The following is a 24,520-nucleotide window of genomic DNA, read 5'->3' on the forward strand; positions in this document are numbered from 1 at the left end:
AACTGAATGGGACCACCTGGCATCGACCTAGGCACTGGAAAAGACAATGGAGAAATAGCTGTGTTGACCTTGAAAAGTTCTCATTCCTAACATCTGGGGACTAGTGCCAAAATTGGGAGAGCTATCTCACAGACTAGTGAAGCAACAGCCTGACATAGTCATACTTGCAAAATCATATCTTGCAGACAATATCCTAGACACCACCAGCACCTGGATGGACAGATCCAGCAGAGGTAATGGCACAGTGTTATACAGTCAGGAGCGAGTTACACTGGGAGTCCTCAACATCGACTGCAGACCCCATGAACTCTCATGGCTTCAGGCCAAACATGGGCAAGGAAACCTCCTGCTGATTACTACGTCCTGTCCTTCCTAGGCTGATGAATCACTAGTCCTCCATGTTCAACAACATGGAGGAAACACTGAGGGTGGCAAGGGTGCAAAATTTACTGTAGGTGGGGGATTTCAATGTTCGCCACCAAGAGTAGCTCAGCAGCAGCAGTGCAGGTTGAACTGGTCAAGTCCTAAAGGACATAGCTGAGGACTGGGTCTGCAGCAGGTGGTGAGGGAACCAACAGGAGGAAAAAAAATGCCTCACCTCATCTTTACTACTGCTTACATCTGTCTGTGACAGTATCGGTAAGCTTGATCAGCACACAGTCATTGTGGAGACAAAGTTCCTCCTTCACATTGAAAATACCCTCCATTGTGTTGTGTGGCACTATCACTGTGCTAAATGGGACAGACTTTGAACAGATCTAGCAGCTCCAGATTGGGCATCCATGAGGCACTGTGGGCCAACAACAGCAGCAAAATTGTACTGCAAGCAAACTGCAACCTCATGGTCCGCATATCCTCTACACAACCATTACAGTCGGTTCTGATATAACGCGTGTTTCTTCAATGCAAATTGGTTTTAAAGAGTTTGAAGAATTATAGAACGTTATTTGTAGAATGTGAACTTTCCCTCCCTGTGTTGGCTGTAACGCGATTCTGTCTCCATCACTTTAAATGTCACGGTTATTACGCGATTTTCTTATAACGCGACATTGCACAAGAATGGAACTACCACGTTATATCAGAACTAGCTGTACCATCAAGCCAGGTGATCAACCCTGGTTCAATGGAGAGTCCAGGAGGGCATGCCAGGAACATTTCATTATTGTTAATGTATGGATTTAAAATTCAAATTGAATGTTTGTCATACAAGCATGATGTTTAGTAATTTGAAATTTGGTTAATTCATCAAAATTTCATCATAATTTCATCAAAAAAATCTCCCATCTAAAATGCACACAACTATATGCTTCTGAGATGCTTATTGTATTGATTTTTGCATTACTGAGATTTCAAACATGCCAATTTCTTTAACAGTTCAGTTGGTATGGCCAAAGCTGCGTTGGAAGCAATCAATGGCTTTAATCTCTTCGGCAATCAGGTATTTTGAATTATATTTATTGCTTGTTTGTTTCTGTGTCAGAATTGGTAACTGTCAGTAATCCATCATCAGTTATGAAGGAAAAGGCACACAAAGTCACAAAACAGTGCATCATATTCACAAGCAGCCTAGTGTTTATATAGGATCATATTTTTGAATTGATTTGTATGGAAAGTTAATGACTGTAAATTGCCCAACTATGAAAAGTACATTCATAAATACAAGCAACATTGAGAGGCAACATTTTATTTAATTTTTGAGGCTCTTGAAGGGAAAATTAATTTGCTTTAAATAATTTGCAAAAAATGCAATTTACATAATTATATGACTGTATTTTAAAGATCAAGTCCATTGCAAGGTTTATTTGCTTGTTGCAAATTCTTTCCTATCCCTTCTGTAGATTGAGTTAAAACTGAACATTTCCTTGTTTAATATGCAGATGTTATTTTAAAATGTTAAAACCAACAGTCATATGCATGGTAGAACTGAAATATTACATTTTATCCAACATACTGAAAGTTCTACAACATAATCCTTAAATTCAAATCAACAATTAGCATCCCTCAACAGTGATGATACTTCTGTGTTGCTAAAAGAACTGGATCCACAGATTTGTTCAAATGTGCCCATCAATTTCTTATTCTTCAGTTATATTCCTAGCTAGGTGAAGTCCCATCTCGTCTTGTACTTGCTTTGGCTCTTCAAATGACTAGTGTCAATCACCTGCTTTTCCCCCATTTCCTTGCACATCATTTCTGTCCAAATAATCATCCCATGCCTTCTTGAGTGTCTCAGTTCAATCTTCCTCCACCTCACTTCCAGGCAAAACACATCCAAAATTATTGAGTTTATTTCCTGTATCCTGCTACATGTTGTATACTTCTGAATGATTTCCATTGAAATAAATATTTTCAATGCTGCACAGTCCTTATCCACCATCACTCTTCCCTTTGCTCTTCTTCCTTGTTAATAAGTGGGTATCTAATTGATTCCACTCACGTAGTGTATAGATTTTAGAACATTTTTAGCTCATATCTCAAAAGCTTCACTGTAAGGAATGTCTAAACAATGTCAAATGTAAAATTGTCGGTGTCAAAGGTTTGTCTGATAATTGCTCCAGTGAAACAGTTCAATATGTTTTACTGTTTTAAGGCTACTAATTAAATGCTAGATGTTGTCATGTTTAAATCTGTATTTTGAAAATAACACCAAAAAATGTTTTCTCACTCGTGTATGGACCATAAGATATAGGAGCAGAATTAGGTCATTTAGCCCATCAAGTCTACTGTGCCATTCAATCATGGTTGATATGTTTCTCAACCCCATTCTTCTGCCTTTTCCCTAATAGCCTTTGATCCCCTTACTAATCAAGAACCTGTCCATCTATGCCTTAAATATACTCAATGCCTTGGCCACCACAGTTTTCTGTACCAGTGATTTCTACAGATTAACTCTCCCCACCACCCCAACCCCCACCCACCCAGCTGAAGAGATTCCTTCTCATGTCAATTCTAAAGGATTATCCCTTCACTCTAAGGCTGTCCCCTAGGGTCCTCGTCTCTCCTGCTAGTGGTAACATCTTCTCCATATCCACTTTATCCAGGCCCCTCAGTACTCTGTACATTTCAAACAGATTCCCCTCTCTTTCTTCTCAAGTCCATCAAGTATGGACTCAGTCCACAACCACTCCACATATGACAAGTCCTTCATTCTAGGGATCGTTGTTGTAAACCTCCTCTGGATCCTCTGCAACGCCAACACATCCTTCCTTGGATATGAGGCCCAAAACTACACACAATATTCCAAATGTGATCTGACCAGAGTCTTATACCTTAGCAGAACATCTCTGAACTTTTATTCCAGCCCTTTTGAAATGAATGCTCACATTACATTTGCCTTCCTAAGTGCCATCTGAACTTGCATGTTAACCTTAAGAAAATCCTGAACCAGGACTCCTGAATCCCTTTACACTTCAGATTTCTATTTTTCCTAGCAAAATGCATAACCTCACACTTTCTCACTTTGTATTCTATCTGCCACTTCTTTGCCCACTCTCCTAGCCTATCCAAGTCCTTGTGCAGCCACCCCGCTTCGTCAAAACTACTTGTCCTATGCCTATCTTTGTGTTAATTGCAAACTTAGCAACAATGCCCTCCGTTCCTTTTGTCCACGTGGTTAATATATAACCTGAATGGCTGTGATCTTAATACTGACCCCGCTGTAATTCCACTAGTCACTGTCTGCCGTCCTGAAACTAGACTCCTTTATCCCTACTCTCTGCCTTCTGCCAGTCAGCCAATCCTCTGGCAGTACTTTACTCCTAACACCATGGGCTGTTATCTTATTTAGCAGCTTCCTGTGTGGCACCTTGTAAAAGGCCTTCTGGAAATCCAATTAGATCATGTTCACTCACTCTCCTTCGTCTAACTGGCTCATTATCTCCTCAAACAATTGTAACAGATTTGCCAGGTATGACCTCCCCTTGATGAAGCCATGCTGACTCAGTCATATTTTACCATGCACTTCCAAGTGCTGTGTTAATCTCATCCTTAATACTGGACCCTAAAATCTCATGGAAGACCAAGGTCAGGCGAACAGGCTTATTGTTTCTAGTCTTCTGCCTCCTTCCTTGCTTATGCGTCTGTACATCTGTAAATACATGTACAATATGATTAAACTGTATTATCACTTTTAATTGTATTTGCAGGGATGCTCTTGGTCAGTGATTTTTGTTGATTTTGATGCTCACAATCGGAACAGACAAACCTTGTGTTCACTGCTTCCACGAGAATCACGGTCTCATGTAAGTAGAACATCTTAACAAATGAAGAGACAATTGTTTACATTATCCTCATGGTTCGTGATTTTATTATATTGAAATCCCTATTGTATTGGAAAGGTATGAAATAAAGTGCTGATTTATGTATCCACCTTCAGATTTTTTTTTTGTCCAATAGGTATTGCCTGTGCTAAATCCTGTGAATAAACAATTTTCATTTGCAGTAAGCATTTCAGGAAAGTAATGGATTTATTAAAAGTTTGATTGGTTAAGTCTGAGCTGCATGTGAAAACCCAGGCATACTCATTATTCAAGATATTGTTTTGATTTTTTTTTATTCACTCACGAGACATGGGTGTAATTGGGCTAGCCACCATTTATTGCCCATGTCTAATTGGCTCGAAGAAGGTGGTGGTGAGCTATCATCTTGAACCACTGCAATCCATGGAGGGTGGGTACATCCACAATGCTATTAGGTATGGAGCTCCAGAATTTTGACCTAGCTGCAGTGAAGGTGTATAGTTCCAAGTCAGGATGATGTAAGACTTGGAGAGTAACTTGTAGTTGGTAGTGTTCCCGTGCATCTGCTGCTGTCGACTTCTAGGTGGAGGATGTTGCGTGTGTGAAAGTTGTGTTGAAGGAGCTTGGGTATTTTCCTCTAGTACATCTTATGACACTAAAAGATATTCTATTCTATTTCTATTGTATAAATGGTACACATTGCTGTCATTGTGCTTTAGTTGTACAGTCATTGATTGTTGAAAGTGGTGCAAGCATGACAGTTAAATGGCTACTTTGTCCTGGCTGGTGTCAAATTCCTTGAGTGATATTGGAGCTGGAACTATTCAGACAAATGGAAAGTATTCCATCACACTCATAACATTTGGCTTGAAGATGGTAGACAGATTGTTACGAATTTGTGCTTATTACAGTGTTATGTTTCCAGAAGTTTTCCAATCTCAATCTGCACATCTCAGCAGTGCTTTTTAATTGCAAAGTGTCTGCCTATTTTGACAGCAACATTACTGTTTCTATGTAATTTCCTCTGGGAACATGTATCTCAGTGATTAGGAATTTATTTGAATCACATTTAGTAGTGTTATGAAAGTGTTATCGCACTATAATCACTTTGATTAGACAGATTTGACAACAAAGGACCTAAATTAGATGATTTCAAGTGTAATGAGGATTTTAAAAATCCTAATTAAAAAAAACTATAAATTTGACTGAAGTTTCCCTCATTTTGGGAATGTTGCTTTTTACGATTGCTGCATAGTTTTCCCTCAATTGTTGAGCTCTACAATAAGCCGAAGAAACAAAAGTATTCAAAGGTATAATTTTTAAATGTGGCAGGAGATTCTTCGTCTGTTTTTGCTTGTGCAGAATGTTATGATCTCTACATAGATCATTAATGTTTAATGTCAAATTGAAACAACGAGTGATCAACTAAACTATTTTACATTTTGAACCAAAAATAAAATTTAATGTGTAAACAAATAAAATTAAGCAAATGCTATAAATTATGCACTATAGTTTAAGTCTTCAAGTAAGATTTCCTTTTACTTCCTAATTTCATCCAAGCATCCCCTTATGTAAGATCTGGAGGGGTCATTCACTTCTCTTTCAGGGAACAAACCAAATATGCCACAACTGTAGAAATAAATTTGATTCTTTCTCTGCGTTTCAGCTATTTTTCTTCTTGAGCCACAGTGATCCAAGTGGTGTGGATTCACCCCACAAGACTGTTAGGGAGAGTGATTGGAGGATTTTGACTCAGCGACTGTGAAGGAAATACATACAGTTTCACATCAGGATTGTTAGTGTCTGATTCTGTTATTAGGATGCTAAATATGTAGAAGTTAGGTAATATGACAAATGGGTGTTGAAAATTAATCAGTTGTATTAAAATATGTGTGCAAAAGGGCATTAGAATGTCAAAAAAATGAAAATAGTGTAAAATGTATATAAGAAAGAGCCATAACGAATGGGAGAGTGTATTTAAGTAGAAAAGCAAGCTCAGTGAAGAAATTAAAGAAGCTTTTCCAAAGTATTTTGTTCTCAGAATATGCTTCACTATTATGCATTGAGTCTGTCAAACATGCATAGTGTGCCCTGGTGAAGAGTTCTGACCCGAAACGTCGACTCTCCTTCTCCTCTGATGCTGCCTGACCTGCTGTGTTCCTTCAGCTCCACACTGTATTGACTCTGACTCCAGCATCTGCAGTTCTTGCTGTCTCCTCATGCATGGTGTATAGCTTGGAGGGGAATTTGCAGATTGCTGCATTCCCTTGCACCTGCTATCTTGATTGTTCCCGGCGAGAGAGCTTCAGGGTTTGGAAGGTTCTGTAAAGGAACTTTGATGAATTACTGCAGTGCATTTTGTAGGTTGCACACGACGCTATCAGTGTGAATGTTGAAGATGATGGACGGAGTACTGATCGAGTGGACTATTTTGTAGTGGATGGACTTGAGCTTTTCGAATGTTGTTTGAATTGCAGTCATTCTAGCTTTGGACCTGCTCTTGTAACACGGTATTTATATCTTTGATTCAATTCAGTTTCTGGTCAATAGGTAACTCTCAAGATTGTGAAGCTGGGAGATTCAGTGATGATAATGGCATTGAATATGAAGAGAAAATAGTTACAATATCACTTAGTCATTCCCTAACACTTGTGTGGCATTGGTGTTACTTGCCAAATTCTAAATGTTGCTTAGGTCTTGCTTTACATGGACTTGGACTGCTTAATATCTGAGAAATTACAAATGGTACTAAGTATTGTGCAATCACCAGTGATCATCCCTTTTTCTAACAATATGTTGGAGGAAAATTCATTGATGGGACTGCTGAAGATGGATGAGCAATGAAATTCATAATTAAAATTACTTATTGAAACAAATATAGATCTCCCTGTCCCTACTAAAAGCTCATTGTGGCTTTGGCACTGTTTAAGTATTCTCACTTGTAACTACAACTTATGTAATAAACACTGGTGACTCTTCTAAGTAAGCACGTACGTAAGTGCCAAGATCTATATGCCAGTTTCTCAACCAGGGGTTTCCATTTATTTACTTTTACAATTCAATTCTTTATCTGAAAGTTATTTTCTAAAGGAGTTATGAAATCAGATATTCTCATCAAGAAGCAAATAAGGTTTGATTCCCATGGTATAATCTACATCCCTGATCCTTCATTCATTAGTTCATATCTTCCAGAAGGCAAAATACATTTAAAGCTGTTCACTAATATTGATGCTTCCCAGTTAATCATTGATTCATTAAGTATCAAGTTCCTTAAATGATGGTGATCAGGCTGACCTGACATTATATCCAAATGGCCAATCATGCTGGAGGAAACACTACATTGCAGACAGTGTAGAGCAGCACTTCATAACCTGTGAGCCACATCTCCACACATAGATTTTCCTATTTGTGTTGTCTTATATATTGGCCTGTGATGCACAAACGAATAATTATATACTGAATTTTGCTATACTGTTGTACTGCTGTTTTATATCAGCTCGAGACTAGGGTCATGTCAATTTTCAATGGAAAATAGTTTGGGAAGGCACCAAAGTACAGAATATTTGCTTACAGATGTATACAGTGATTCTAATAATTGATCCTTATCATCTACATTAATAGGTGTTTGTATGCAGCCTTAGAAACATGACTGAGCTAGTATTATGGTCATATTACTTGCAATTGCTGAGAAACTATGAAACTGACATTATAAATCCACAGAACTTTAAAAATGTCTGTCAGGTTCCGCTAGTGTTTGAAAATGAGGTGAAAGCCTCACAGACATTTGTGCTGGGACCTCAACCATTTGCAACTTACATCAATGATGTAGATGAGGGGAGTACAGACATGGGGAGTACCGGGGGAAAAGCAAACCGGAAGTAATGCAAACTGAGTCATATAAATAACAAGTGGGACAGAGCACCAATGCTTCACCGGAGGCGCACTGATGATGTTATCTAGCAGGGTGACGAAACGTCTGCAACCAAACACGCCGGCTCAGTAAGCAAATCTACAACCGCAACCACGAGCTACAAATCTTCTCAAAAACATTAAACTTTCTTATTCAGTATGTGGATGCACATACTACAGAAGGAGCTGTACTTGACCTTTTTGTAAATAAGGCGGGACAAATGACTGTGCTGTCAGTAGGGGAGCACTTTGGGGCAAGCAATAATAATTCTATTGGTTTTAAAATAGTTATGGAAAAGGATAGAGCTGATCAAAAAGTTAAAGTTCTAAATTGGGTAAGGCCAATTTTGACGGTTTTGGACAGGAACTTTCAAAAGTTGATTGGGGGAGCCTATTTACAGGTAATGGGGCAGTTGGGAAGTAGGAGGCTTTTAAAATGAGATAATGAGAGATCAGAGACAGTACGTTCCTGTTAGTGTGAAGGCCAAGGCTGGTAGGTGTAGGGAATGCTGAATGACTAGCGAAATTGAGGCTCTGGTCAGAAAAAAGATGGAGGAATATATCAGGTATAGACAACTGGGATCAAGTGAATCCCTAGAGGAGTATAATGATAGTAGGATTATACTTAAGGGGGAAATCAGGAGGGCAAAAAGGGGACATGAGATATCTTTGGCAAATAGAGTTACGGAGAATCGAAAGAGATTCTATAAGTACATTAAGGGCAAAAGAGTAACTAGGGAGAGAATAGGGCCCCTTAACGATCAATGTAGCTGACTTCGGAACCACAGAAGATGAGTGAGATTCTAAATGAATATTTTGTGCCGGTATTTACTGTAGACAAAGACATGGAAGAACAGCTTCTTCCCCTCTGTTATGATTTTGAATGTTAATTTTGATCTCTTTCTCTACATCTTCTCTGCGGCTATAACGTTATATTGTGCGCTCTGTTCTGCTCCTTTGGTGCCCTTTGTATGTTATGATCTCCCTGTTTAGCACACAAACAAGACTTTTTACTATATCTCGGTACATATGACAATAATAAATCAAATTCAGATATCAAACCCAAACTAGGGAACTTGTGGAAATAAATAGTGATGTTTTGAAAAGAGTTCACATAACAGAAGAGGAGGTGCTGGATGTCTTAAAACGCATAAAGGTAGATAAATCCCAGGACCTGATCAGGCATTCCCCAGAACTTTTTGGGAAGCTAGGGCAGAGATTGCTGGGCTCTTGGTGAAATATTTGTATCATTGACAGTCACTAATGAGGTGCCAGAAGACTGGAGGTTGGCGAATGTGGTGCCATTATTTAAGAAGAGAGAGAAAGTTCAAAGGAGTTGTGAAGGGCATGTTTTTTTTCACAAAGAGAGCAGTAGGGGTCTGGAACATGCTTCCAGGGATAGTGGTGGAGGCAGTTATGTTAGAAGCATTTAAGGGGCTTTAAGATAAGCACATGAATATGCAAGGAATGGAGGGATATGGACCAAGGGCAGGCAGAGGAGTTAGTTTAATTTGTCATCATGTTCGGCACAACATTGTGGGCCGAAGGACCCGCTTCTGTGCTGTGCTGTGCTATTCTGTGTCCTAAAGGCTGTAAGGAAAAGTCAGGGAACTACAAACTGGTGAGCCTTATGTCAGTGGTGGGTAAGTTGTTGGAGGTGATTCCTACCGACAGGATTTCCATGCATTTGGAAAGGCAGGGACTGATTAGGAATAATCAACATGGCTTTGTGTGTGGGAAATCATGTCTCACTAACTTGATTGAGTTTTTACAAGCGATGACAAAGAAGATTGATGAAGGCAGAGAGATAGACGTTGTCCACATGGACTTTAGCAAACCGTTCAACAAGGTTCTGCATGGTAGACTGGTTAATAAGATTAGATGACATGGGATTCAGGGGGAACTAGCCAATTGGATTCAAAATTAGCTTGAACATAGGAGGCAGAAGGTAGTGGTAGAGGGTTGCTTTTTGGACTGGACGCCCATGACAAGTGGTGTGCCAGAAAGGTTGGTGCTGGATCCACCGTTTTTCAGCATTTATATAAAATGACTTGGATGTAAATATAGGAGATATAGTTAATAAGTTTGCAGATGACACCAAAATAGGTGGTGTAGTAGACCGTGAAGAAGATTATTTCGAGTACAAAGCACTTTGATCAGATGGCCCAGTGGGCCAAGGAGTGGCAAATGGAGTTTAATTTAGATAAATGTGTGATGTTGCATTTTTGAAAGGCAAAGCAGGGCAAGACTTTTACAGTTAATGGTAGGGCCCTGGGAGTGTTGCCGAACAAAGAGACCAAGGGGTGCAGGTGCATGGCTCCTTGAAAGTGGAGTCATGGTAGACAGTGGTGAAGAAGGCATTTGGCATGCTTGCCTTCATTGAATATAGGAGTTGGGATGTCATGTTGCAGCTGTATGGGACATCGATGAGGCCACTTTTAGAATACTGCATACAATTCTGGTGGCCCTGCTATAGCAAGGATATTGTTAAACTTGAGGGGGTGCAGTAAAGATTTACATGTATGTTGATGGGACTGGAGAATTTGAGTTATAGGGAGAAACTGAATAGACTGGAGCTTTCTTCCCTGGAGAATTGGAGGCTAAGGGGTGACTTTATAGAGGTTTATAAAATCATGAGGGGTATGGATAGGGTGAATAGCCAAAGTCTTTTTTTGTAGGGTGGGGGGAACCTAAAACTAGCAGGCACAGGTTTAAGTTGAGAGGAGAAAGATTTAAAAAGGACCTGAAGGATAGCTCTTTCGCACAAGAGGGTCGTATGTGTATGGAACAAGCTGTCAGAGGTGATGGTGGAGGTGGGTATAATTACAACATTTAAAAGACATTTGGATGAGTATATGAATTGTAAGGGTTTAGAGAGATGTAGGCCAAATATTGGCAAATGGGACTAGCTCTGATTGGGATTTTTGGTCAGTGTGGACAAGTTGGACCGAAGGGTCTGTTTCCGTGCTGTATGATCTGTGATCACTCTCCACTAACATCTGTTCATGAATAAATCACAGCTGAGTACTGAATCCAGTTTGACTGAAATGTTACCAGCAGTCAAGAGATGTGCTGACACTTTATGTCTAGGATCACATAGAAATAGTGGTGAATTGAGCAAGCTACTAAATCAGTGAGAAATAGAAAAAGATGTTTTAAACTTAGGATTTCAAATTAAATTGTTTGACTGCTTATTCTAAAATCTAATTGACAACATTTATATAGTAATTCACAACTTAAATGTCAATTCATAAATTTAATTTCTCAAGAGTTATAATTTCGTTTCAAATTTACACTTAATCTAAAACTCTCTTTATCCACTCGTCTCAAGTGAGCAAGTTTTTGAGGAAGTATAGTTTGTCATTTGAGGAAGTATAGTTTGTCATTTGAATGAGTAATTACATATACATTTATGACCTTTAATATGTCGTTTGTCATTTTGAATCAAGTAGAGTATATTGCTGCTGGGCAAACAAATAAAATGTTTAATTATATCCTGTAATATTTTTCCAGAATACAGATGCTGCTCTACTACCGTGTATTAGTTATCCTGCATTTGCAGTGGATGATGATGCATTGTTTGATCAAACAATTGAGAAAGTTGTTCGTAAACTGAAAGGAAGATATGGATTGAAACGCTTCTTAAGAGATGGATACAGGACAGGATTGGAGGATCATTCACGGCGTTACTATAAACCGGCAGAAATCAAGGTACTTGGGATAAGTTGTCATTTCCCTAAAGTATTCTAAGAAATGCAATTTTGCCGAGTTATATTTTTAAAAAGTCATTTAAGTATTACTAAAAGAAAAGTCTGTTTTGTTGAAGCATTGCATCTGGCACTGAACAGGACAATTCACAAGAATATCAAAATAGAGGGGAACAATAACAAGTTTCCTTTTCTTTCCTTGACAAACTGGTTGAGAAATCTTCAAATGCGTTCTTTCCTACTGGCTGTTGCAAGCCTACGTTCACTGATCAATATATGCATTGGGATTCCTACAGTTTCATGCGCAATAAGAATAGCCACATCAACAACCTCATTAATGGGGCCCAAGCTCCTTGTTCACTGTGTAAGCTTGATGTTTAAATAGAGTGTATCGAAGCCATTCTATCAGATAAAGTAAGTGGTGGAGTGTACAACAGGATCTTGATCAGATGGACCAATGGCCGAGGACTGGCAGATGAAGTTTAATTTAGATAAATGTGAGGTTTTGCAATTTGGTAAGGCAAACCAGGGCAGGACTTATACAGCAAATGGTAGGACCCTGGGGAGTGCTGCCGAACAGAGAGACCTAGGAGTGCAGATACATATTCCTTGAAAGTGGAGTTGCAGGTAGACAGGGTGGTGAAGAAGGCATTTGGCACGCTTGCCCTTATTGGTCAGTGCATTGAGATTAGGAATTGAGACATCATGTTGCAGCTGTATGAATATTGTGCTCAATTCTGGTCTTTCTGCTCGAGGAAAGATATTATAGAGTCATAGAGTTGTACAGCATGGAAACAGACCCTTCAGTCCAACCAGTCCATGACAACCATAATCCCAAACTAATCTAGTCCCACCGGCTTGCACTTGGCCCCTGTTCCTCCAAACATTCCTTATTCATATACTTATCCAAATATTCTTTTAAATGTTTTAACCGTACTGGTATCCACCACTTCCTCTGGAAGTTCATTCTCCACGCAAGAACCATTCTGTGTTTAAAAAAAATTCCCTCTCATGAATTTATAAACCTCTTTGAAGGTCACTCCTCAGTCTCTGACACTCCAGGGATAAAAGCCCCATCCTATTCAGCCTCTCCTGATAGCTCAAACCCTCTTTTTAAATCTTCCTCCTCTCACCTTAAAAATATGCCCCCTAGTCTTGATATCCTCCACCTCAGGCAAAAGACATTTGCCATTCATCTTATCTGTATCCCTCATGATTTTGTAACCTTCTATAAGGTCACCACTGTGTTAAACTTGAAAGGGTTCAGAAAAGATTTACAAAATGTTGCTGAGATTGGAGGGTTTGAGCTATAGGGAGAAGCTGAATAGGATGGGGCTTTTATGCCTGGAGTGTCGAGACGGAGGGGTGACCTTTGTAGAGGTTCATAAAATCATGAGGGGCATGGATAGGATGAATAGCCAAGGTCTTTTTTTCCCCTGGGGGTGGGGGGGGGGGGGGGGGGGCGGTGGAGGGTGGAGGAGTCCAAAATTAGAGGATGTAGTTTTAAAAGTGAGAGGGGATAGATTTAAAAGGGAGCTGAAGGGCAACTTTTTCAAACAGAGGGTGGTGTATGTATGGAACAAGCTTCCAGAGGGTGTGGTGGAAGCAGGTACAATTGCAACATTTAAAAGGCATCTGGTTGGGTACGTGAATAGAAAGGGTTTAGGGGGATATGGGCCAAATACTAGCATATGGGACTAGATTAATTTAGGACATCTGGTCAGTGCAGATGAGTTGGATCAAACGGTCAGTTTCTATGCTATATGACTCTATAATGGCTACCCAGGTCAGAGCATATCGCACAGACTCATGAATGAGCCCAAGGGTCTATTTTCAGCTCTCGAAAATGCCCAGTTTACCTCTGATAAGGTGTCTCAAAAATTTGAGCAACAGATAAAACTGGCTGTTTCACGTTGCTACTATGCAGTAGCAACACAGGTGATGTTCATCAGTAACAGCTGCTGCTATAAACCTAAAAAGACACTATGCCTTACATGCAGATAAGTAATATGGTATATGAATTTCAATGTTGTTGTAATGTTAGGTGTGTAGGCGGTATGCACCAAAGACTGTTGGATGGACCATATCAAACAACATGTCCCTTCAATTGTTCACAATAGGCAAGGGACTGATCATGTCCATCCATGTCATGCTTGTAAAACTCAAAGCACAGTCTTGAACATTAGATGATATTCTGCAATTGGAAATTTTTTGTAAAGTAATTGCAAGTGTGTTACAAATTACGCTGGCAACCAATCTGAAATAATCAATCAGGCTCATAGTATGACACATCTGTGCACTCTGGAAGTTACATATATAAAATACATTGGGACCTATTTTTTATGGACAGGAAGAACATGTACATACTTTGCACTTGTTTAAATTTAACAAAACAGGATCAGCTATTCTCTGATTCATTCCTCAGGACATTGTCTTGACCATTCAGAGACAACCTGATTGGTTTATATTTGAGCAAAGCTTGGAAGTTAACTCAGTCTTGGGTCTAATTGATGCATTCTGTATGATACCAACTGTCCCAATCTGAGCTCATTTGCCAACCAGTCAGCACATTTTTCTCACTTATTAAAAAATGTGTTTCCCTTTACATTGATTTTCTTGCAAATTGTTTTGAAAAGTTCAAGACTCAATTTCTGTACTGCCAAATGACTATTTGCAAACCCTAAATTGGTGAGCATGTATTTTAAGCAGCCTTTCTACTTCAGACTTCATCTATCTACTGAGGTGTTTGGAGGCTAAAGTTTCTATCTCTGCTTTGGTCTATGAGGTTTGCTGTTGCTAACTCAAAATTTCTTTATAGAAGTTGGGGCTAAGCTTGTTCTTGGGCTTAGCCTTAAAACGGAATTTTACCTTTGAGTGAACAAGTTGATGGGTCTACATTACAGTTAGACTGGGCCTGATTCTCATGCGCAGGATGTCATTATGGCACACTGGTGCACCGAGAGTAATCTATCAGGTGCCAGTATTTGGAGCAGTGATGTGCCCATGTGATCTTGAAATGATCTTTTTGTAAAGAAAGATGTTGGCTTTCGACAGCTGCTTTTCTGCACAAAGTTATAAGTAATGCAGTTTCCAAACTCTTGGTTTCTGAGTGCTCCCTTCCATAGATGGCTGTCATAGACAACTCTATCACTGAAATTGCCAAGGATGATAATTTTGTCCTTGGGGATGACATTCAAGATGAGTTCACAGAGATCTGTGTAGAACCTGTCTTCATCAGCTAGCTTAATGTACAGGGTTAGAGCATAAATGCTGTTGCAATTTGCATGTTGCTGGTCTTGAAGTGGGAATTCCAGAAAGTTAATACATCCAGATAGCCAGTGGGCAAATGAATAACTCAGAATAAAAAGTATCCAGTCTACCTCAGATTTCCCTGGAAGACTAGGGCATTTCAAAGCTTTGAGCAACAGGTGAAGCTAGCTGTTTCGTTCTTTTACTATGCAGTGGTAACACAAATGGTGTTTGCCACTAACAAGATGCTGCCATTAAGCCAAAAAGACATTCGGCTCTTCACTCAAATGAGAAATATAGTACAAGAATTTTAGTGCCAGTGTTATGCGAGGTATGCTAGCCATACGTTGTGTGTCCCAAAACCTGGATTATGTCGGACAGCATATTTTTCAGCTGTTTGCAACGACCATACCCAACAGGTTAAGCTTGCAAAATTCAACATATGTCTAACATTAGGTATGATTCTGCAATTGGACAAAATTGCTAAATAATTCTCTGTATGCATTTTTAAAGAATCTCTACAGTGTGGAAGCAGACCATTCGGCCCATTGAGTCCACACTGACCCTCTGAAGAACATCCCACCCTATCCCTGTAACCTTGTATTTTCCATGGCTAACCCACCTCGCCTACATATTCCTGGCCACAATATGGGCAATTTAGCATGACCAATCCGCCTAACCTGCACATCTTTGTGACTGTCAGAGGAAAGTGGAGCATCCCAGTGGAAAGCCACGCAGACATGGGGAGAACATGCAAACCCTCCATAGACCCAGCCTGGAATTGAACATGTTCCCCTGGCTGTGAGGCACTGTGGGGCAGCATTGCTAACCACTGATCCGCTGTGTTGCCCCTGACAAGCAATTTAAATTGCCAAAGTATGGCTCGCTTAAATGTAGTGGAAATTACCCATATTCATGCACCGTGTTCTGTTCTATGAATATAAGATTGCATCTGTTGCCAGTTAACAGAATAGGCAAAAATCATTCTCTGGTTCATTCCATAGAACTTTGCTTGGGCTAATCAGAGTTGGCCTGCTTGGTTCAAATTTAAACAAAGCTTGCTGGTTAACTGCCAAACATCCAACTGGTGCAATCTCCATGGCAGTTCTTCCACCAATAAGAACTCACTGCTGACCAATAATGCTCTCTTTCACGCAATGTAAAATATTGTTCCCTTTTACAATGGTGTTCTTGCAGCTGACCTCATGAGGGAAAGACAATAAGCTTCAGGAGTATATATATTTTATCAGCAATTCTCAGGTTCTGTACTACCAAACAACTAAGAAACATTTGTATGAAATGACTCATGATTGAATTTTCTTATTAGAATCTCAATTATTTTGGATAATTGCTAACTAAGGTGAGAAAACTTCACAGAGGTATTCATGTTATTCAGCCATTAATCATATGGGTAAATAAAATGTAGATTTAAATGTAAACCACTAGCAATAGGTAATTTTTTTTTGCACAATTCTTGTTTTTCAAACAAATACATGTAAATACAGTTATTATAGTATCGGTTCTAACCTTGCACAAAAATGACCCTAGCTATATTAAACATAGGAACAGTCATTGGTTGTTAGAGCTGTGATGGATCAGCTGATCTCTTCTGTTACTGAACCTTTGTATCATTGCTTTATTACAATGGGTATTTTATAAAAATGTATTTTTCTCCTATCCTAGTGATTTGAATTGGCTGACTTGATTTCAAGTTGTAGAAGATAAACTTTAAGGTCTAATAGCAGCTTTATCATAATCAGCAGTTTTTACTTAAGCTATAACCATGTCCTCATAAAAGAAAACATCAGCAACATTTATTCTGATCCCTGTGGAGACAAATAACTTTAAGTAAAGATGTTCGAGCTTTCCTTTAATAGCTGAAAGGATGACCCAGCAAGAGCAAGAGGTCACATTTTAAGACTTGCTGTAACAAACAGATTAAAAGCACACTGACTAAATACAATTTATGTAAGAAAATTGTACTTAGAAATACAGAAATTATAAACAGGAGTGGGCCATTAGGCCTTTCAAGCCTGCTCCACCATTGAATATGATCATGGCCCATCATCCAACTCACTACCGTGTTCCTGCTGTCTTCCCATACCCTTTGATCCCTTTAGCTTTAAGAATTATATCTAACTCTTGGTAAACATTCAAAGTTTTGGCCTCAACTGCTTTCTGTGGCAGAGAATTCTACAGGCTCACCACTCTGGGTGAAGACATTTCTCTTAATTTCTCTCTTAAGTGGCCTACCCTGTATCCTTAGACTGTGATTTGGGCCCCATATCTCGGGAAGGATGTATTGGCCCAGGAGTGGGTTCAGAGGAGGTCACGCGAATGGTCCCAGGAATGGAAGGCTTAACGTATGAGGACTCTGGGACTATACTCATTGGAGTTTAGGAGAATGAGGGCGAATCTAATTGAAACTTACAGAATACTGAATGGCCTGGACAGAGTGGATGTTGGGAAGATGCTTCCATTGGTAGGAAAGACTAGGACCCGAGGGCACAGCTTTAGAGTAAAGGGAAGACCTTTTAGAACGGAGATAAGGAGAAACTTCTTCAGACAGAGAGTGATGAATCTACGGAATTCACTGCCACAGAAGGCTGTAGAGGCCAGGTCATTGAGTACATGTAAGACTGAGATAGATGGGTTCTTGATTATCAAGGGGATCAAGGTTTACGGGGAGAAAGCAGGAGAATGGGGTTGAGGAACTTATCAGCCATAATTGAATGGTGGAGCAGACTCGATGGGCCGAATGGCCTAACTTCTGCTCCTATGTCTTATGGTCTTATGATTCTTGGTTCTGCACTCCCCAGTCATTAGTAACATCCTTCTTGCATATACTCTGTCTAGTTCTTTAGAATTTTATAGGTTTCCGTGAGATATCCCCCTGCCCCACCTTATTATTCTAAACTACAACAAAAGTAGTCTGAACCTATCCAGTACATACATCCTTCATACATCAGTTCTGCCATCCCAGGAATCAGTCTGGTAAACCTTTGTTGCACTTCCACCGTAGCCCGAATGTTCCTCCTTGGATAAGGAGACCAAAACTGCAAGCAGTACTCCAGGTATGGTCTCCCCCAAGGTCCTGTACAATTGCAGCAGGACATCACCACTCTATAGTCAAATCCTCTCTCTATGAAGGCAAACATACCATTGCTTTCTTCACTGCCTCCTGACCTGTATTCTTTCAGTGCTTGTTGTTTAAGGACGCCCAGGTTTCATTGCACCTTCTCCTTTCCCAACCTATTGGCACTCGGATATTAATCTGCTTTCCTGTTTTTGTTACCAAAATGGAAATCCTCACATTTATCCACGTTATACCTCATCTGCCATGGATTTTCAAATTCACTCAACTTTGTTCAAAGAGAACTTTAAACTGCTGAACAGAACTTACCCATTTCTTTTAACACAAGCTTCAAGGTGATGGGCCATAAAACGTAGGAACAGGAGTAGGCTGCTCAACCCTTCGAACCTGTTCAGTGATTCAATAGGGTCATGGCTGACATTGTTTACACAATCCCTCAAGTAATCGTTCAGTTTTCCCAGACCAAGCCCAAAGTATTTTTTTTTAATTCCCAACAGATTACATCCATTCCTTTCCTTTCCCAGTCTGTGAACCTTTCAACCCAGAACTTTAATTGAGTTTTCTGCTTGGAGATTCTGTGTCTCTCAAAGCCAGGTGAATTTTTAAGCCTCATTTCAAATCTTAACAAATTTGGTCTTTTTACCCAAGCTTGAATTCATACCAGTATTCCTGTGCAGTGAACTATAGAGACTTTCAGTCATCAGCTGCTCCCTCTCTCTGGTAGATTACTTGACTGATAGTTTCAGGAAAATACTAACGCTCCCACTGCCTGTCTCCATGACAGTGTAAATCATATTGGCTTTGCAGTAAGGTAAATATACAAATGAGCTTGTCTTTAGCCCCCAGTGTTATTCTATTGTGAAATTAAATGGACATTTTAAAGCATAACTGATTACAAACTGACATTCTCAACACCTTCTTGGGACTTTGCAGACTACTAGTCTAACTACTGTAAACACTTTGTTGCCATTGTTTTCAGGACTGAACACCTGACACTTTCTTCCAGCAAAGCAAGGCTGGGCTTCCCTTTAATCTTCAACAGGCCCCTCACGCAAACTTCAGAATAGGTTACATGACCGTCTTCGATTTACCCTAAATTAGACGCAGTCCCAAACATCGTTATCTTATCAACCTCATGTTTGTAACATTTCATTAACTGAAAATATTGTTTTTTCTTTCTTTCTTTTCTAGCTGTTCGATGGCATTGAATGTGAATTTCCTTTGTTTTATATTTATTTGATCATTGACGGTGAGTAGAGCTTGAAATTTATTTTGTTTGGAAAAACAGTTCTTGCTTTACCATCTGAAACCTGTCACTTTTTGATTCATGTTTGACCAGAAATATGTCATTTACATTAGATTACTGGCTTTACTATGCAAGGAACATAGCAATGTTGAAATTTGGAATTAACAAGTCAAATTGATTATTTCCAGTGTTTTCAAATGCAGTTTTAGCTCTGATTTATAGTGTAAAGAGAATGTTAATGATTCAACTGCCATTATGCATTTTCTCACTTTTCATTTCCATTGACTTTGAAAGTTTGGATATAGATTCAGCACCTGCCTTCATAAAGGAGTTGAATAAACCCTTGAAGGGTATAAGAAAAGAACAGGGATTGAGACAAAGTGGGTTGCATTTCAAAACCAGCATGGACCTAACAGGCCAGATGCTAACTTTTTGTGTGTGACAATCTGTGGTTCTGTATTAATCATTAATATTTGGGGTAAATAGATCTGTTCATTTTGTTTGAGTAATCTAATAATGGCTTATGGATGCTTTCGTGACAACTGAAATGACAATAAGCATTTATTTTTATATATTTCTCAAGATAGGATGCAGAGCTGGGCAAAGAAGTGGCAGATGGAATTCAACCAGGAAAAGAATGAAGTGATTCATTTTGGAACGTCGAATTTGAATGCAGAATACAGGGTTAATGGCAGGATTCTTGGCAATGTGGAGGAACAGAGGGATCTTGGGGTCCACGTCCGTAGATCCCTCAAAGTTGCCACCCAAGTTGATAGGGTTGTAAAGAAGACATATATGGTCTGTTGGCTTTCACTGGCAGGGGATTAAGTTTAAGAGCCACGAGGTTATGCTGCAGCTCTTTCACACTTGGAATATTGTGTTCAGTTCTGGTTGTCTCATTATAGGAAGGATGTGGAAGCTTTAGAGATGGTGCAGAGGAGATTTACCTGGAGGCTACCTGGACTGGAAGGCAAGTTATATGAGGAAAGGTTGAGGGAGCTAGGGCTTTTCTCATTGGAGTGAAGAAGGATAAGAAGTGATTTAGTAGAGGTTTACAAGATGATGAGAGGCATAGATAGAGTGGATAATCAGAGACTTTTTCCCAGGGCAAAAATGACTTTACGAGGGGGCATAATTTTAAGGTTATTGGAGGGAGGTATAGGGGAGATGTCAGAGGTAGGTTCTTCACACAGAGAGTGGTGGGTGCATGGAATGCACCACCAACGGTGGTAGTAAAATCAGATATATTAGGGACATTAAGCAACTCTTGGATAGGCACATGGATGATAGTAAAGTGAAGGGTATGCAGCTTAGTTTGATCTCACAGTAGGATAATTGGTTGGCACAACATCATGGGCCAAAGGCCCTGTATTGTGCTGTACTGTTCTATGTTCTATATGGTGACATCTTTCCAAGTTACACCACGTACACAAAATACTGCTGTTCTTAGAATCATTGTCATCCAATATAATTGCATTAGTTAGAGAATTCAAGGACTTGAAGGCCAAGCGGAGGTGACTGGCGCTTCTTTTCTTGGCAATGATCATTGCTTAACATTTTAGTCTGCAATTTGCCAACCTATCCCTGGATGTTGTCCAGATTCTGTTAAAGGTGCTTATCATCACATACCATTCCTTCCTCAAATAACAGATCAGTACTAAAACAAAGTTGCGGGAAAAGCTCAGCAGGTATGGCAGCATCTGTGAAAGAAAAAATAGAGTTAACGTTTTGGTTCCGGTGACCCTTCCTCAGAGCTGTTTTAACAGATCAGTACTGTTTCACGTTGAATTCAACTGAGATAAGATTCTGCATGAAACAAGAGCACAAGTACCTCTGGATGAGGTACTTCATAACTTACCACCGATATCAGCTTGTTATTGTTCATTTTCTAACCAGTTAGCCATATCTTTGTTTGAGATTTCATAGGGTTTGGAGTTACACTCATCTGATTTTGCCTGCTGAAATGATTTCTTTGAATTGTTTCTTATTTATTCCTGTGGGACAGCTTTTTCAGCATGTGCTTCAGTTGATCCAGTGAACTAATGCAGAATCGACTGTGCTGCGATTATCTTAATCTGATGCCTGAGTCACTGCTTGTAACTCCAATATAATTAGATTGTTGCTCATCTTATAACCTTATGTGTAGTTTGGTAATTTGTTGTGTCACTTGAAAGAGTATTAAAGTTAACCACGTATAAAGAGTGATGGTATCTCAGTGATGGTATAGGCGTTGCAGGTTCCTGTTTCTGAACAACCTCAGTAAATCAGTTTGATTTTAAAATCATTTGTCAGGTTCATATGGTGGGATCTGAACTTGTGACTAGTTTACTACCATAGCTGCTAGGCTACATGACAGAGCAGCATAAAATATCCTCAAACTGAATGCTTTGATTATAAACTGATATGATCTGTGTGTACACTTGCTACCAAATTCCTGCAGATATCTATATTTAACAGCCATTATTGCCACAATAAAGAGACTGTAAAAATAAGTTGTAGTGTTTAGTTAGCATTCCACATGCACTGGTGAACATGTGTATCACAACGTGACAATACAAACAAACTAATAATTTGCCATAGTAAAATCTGTGGGTCAAATTAATAAATAGTGTTGGTAAATTCAAAACTGAGGAATTTCCTTTTGCCTTAGAAGTTATTATAGTAAAGATCGAGGCCATTTAACCCACTGAGACTGCACAGATTCTGTTGATGAACAATCTGATTAGTCTCACTCCTTGGCTGTTTCCTCTTCTCCCAGCAACATTTTGTCCTTGGTTTATCGAACTTCGTTTCGAATTTGTATTCACAACACTGTCAGGCAGTTTCAAATCCTAACTATTTGTTGTGTAAAAAAGATTTCAGCCGTGTCACCTCTGGTTCTTTTGCAGCTCACTGTAAATTGTTGCCATCTTATTATCAATCCTTAGAAATAGTTTATCTTTATATAGTCTATGCAAACGCTTCATGATTTTTAATATGTCTGTTAAATCTCTTAATTGCCTCTCTACTCTAAGTAGAGCAATCCTATTTTCTTTCCAGTTTAGTTGAATAAGTATAATGTGCCATACCTGGACTATTCTAGTAAATCTTTTCCATACATCTTTTAAAACTCTTCAAATCCTTTCTAAAGTATAATGTGTAGAATTGAGCACAATACTCCAGCTGCAGATAAGCTAGTGGATTTAGTAAAACCTTCAAGTTTCTGTATTCCATGTCTCTATTTATAAAGCACAGAAACCCATATGTTTTATTGACTGATTTGTTTCCCTGCCTTATTGCCTTTAATGTTTGTCACCACATCCCCAGGGTTTCTTTTGCTCTTTTAACCCTTTAAAATTATATGCATGGTCCTGTTTTATTCTTTCTACCAAAATGTTTCAAGGGCAATCCTTCTTCTTGAGCTCTTTGTCTGAAGGCAATTCCAACCCACAGCTTCAACATTTCCACCATGGGTGGAGCAAGGAGGGAGGTCTCAACTCTAGTCCAACAGGAACAGGAATTGAACCTCATGCTTGAGGCAGCAACCTGCTTCACACAGTTATTCAGCCAATAGACCTAGCCAGACCCCAAGGAGGCTCAGTAACTTTAGCAACATTTTTGCATGTGTGCTGTATCCTGGAGCTGAGGATATGATGGTATGGATAGAAAACTGGTTGGCAGAGAGGAAACAAAGAGTAGGAATTAATGGGTCCTTCTCAAATTGACAGGCAGTAACTACTGGGGTGCCATAGGAACTGGTGCTGGGACCCCAGCTATTCACAATATATGTTAATGATTTGGATGAGGGAACAAAATGTAACATCTCCTAGTTTGCAGATGATACCAAGTTGGGTAGGAGGGTGAACTGTGATGAGGGTACAGAGATCCTTCAGCATGATCTCAACAGGTTGGGTGAGTGGGCAAATCACTGGCAAATGCAGTATAATTTGGATAAATGTGAGGTTATTCACTTTGGAAGCAAAAACAAGAAGCAGGTTACAACCTGAATGACTGTAAATTGGGAGAGGGGAGTGTTCAGTGGGACCTGGGTGTCCTTGTGCACCAGTCGCCGAAGGTAAGCATGCAGTTGGTAAAGAAGACAAATGTTATGTTGGCGTTCATTGCGAGAAGTTTCGAGTACAGGAACAGGGATGTGTTGTTGCAGTTGTACAGGGCCTTGGTGAGGCCACCCCGAGAATGTTGTGTGCAATTTTGGTCTCCTTTTCTGAAGAAGGATGCTCTCGCTCTCAAGGGAGTACAGTAAAGGTTTACCAGGCTGATTCTGGGGATGGCGGGACTGACATATGAGGAGAGATTGGCAAGGTTAGAATTGTTTTTGCTGGAGTTCAGACGAATGAGGGGAATCTCATAGAAACTTATAAAATTCTAAAAGGACTAGACAAGGTAGGAGCAGGGAGGATGTTCCCAATGGTAGGTGTGTCCAGAACCAGGGGTCATAGTCTGAGGATTTGGGGTAGACGATTTAGGACGGAATTGAGGAGACATTTCTTCACCCAAAGAGTGGTGAGCCTGTGGAATTCATTACCACAGGAAGTAGTTAATGCCAAAACATTGAATGTATTCACGAGGCAGCTAGATATAGCTGAGGTTGTAGACTTGCTCGCCAAGCCGGTGTATTTAGTTGCAGATGTTTTGTCACCCTGATAGGTAACGTCATCGGTCCTCCTCCGGTGAAGCGTTGGTGTTCTGTCCTGCTTGTTATTTATATGCCTCGGTTTGCAGGGATGGTTGGCATTACTTCCGGTTCTGTTTTTCAGTGGTTTAGTCCAGTTCGCTGTGTTCGTTGATGGAATTCCAATATACATGCTTCTGATATACATTTTAGTTTCATGCTGCTGTGCTGCTTTTTTTTTAAAAAAGCTTCAGTTTTATTAATAAGCTTACTAGATGATACTTTATCAAATAGCTTTTGAAAGTCCACATATGCAGCATAACTGCATTGTTCTAATCACCATCTGTTATCGCTGCAAAGTGTGATCACAGCTCTTAACAATTGCTATCCATTTCCTCAATTTCATCCCAGTGCCTTTTTAAGTGGTACAACCTACTGTCTTTTGGAGTGTTGTTTATTTTGTTG

At 39.6% G+C, this 24,520-nt stretch overlaps 1 protein-coding gene across 1 annotated transcript in view; it reads left to right on the forward strand.

The window, feature by feature from the left end:
- The window catches only part of phkb (phosphorylase kinase, beta), a 205,780-nt gene that overhangs the window by 46,037 nt on the left and 135,223 nt on the right, over positions 1–24,520 (forward strand). Inside the window, exons 6-9 of the mRNA XM_048605984.1 lie at positions 1,375–1,438; positions 4,146–4,241; positions 11,661–11,858; positions 19,389–19,446. Coding sequence (XP_048461941.1) covers positions 1,375–1,438; positions 4,146–4,241; positions 11,661–11,858; positions 19,389–19,446 — 416 coding nt within the window. The remainder of the gene's footprint in view (positions 1–1,374; positions 1,439–4,145; positions 4,242–11,660; positions 11,859–19,388; positions 19,447–24,520) is intronic.

Source organism: Rhincodon typus, chromosome 15 (genome assembly GCF_021869965.1).
Source record: "Rhincodon typus isolate 14 chromosome 15, sRhiTyp1.1, whole genome shotgun sequence".
In the NCBI taxonomy this organism is placed as follows: Eukaryota; Metazoa; Chordata; class Chondrichthyes; order Orectolobiformes; family Rhincodontidae; genus Rhincodon; species Rhincodon typus.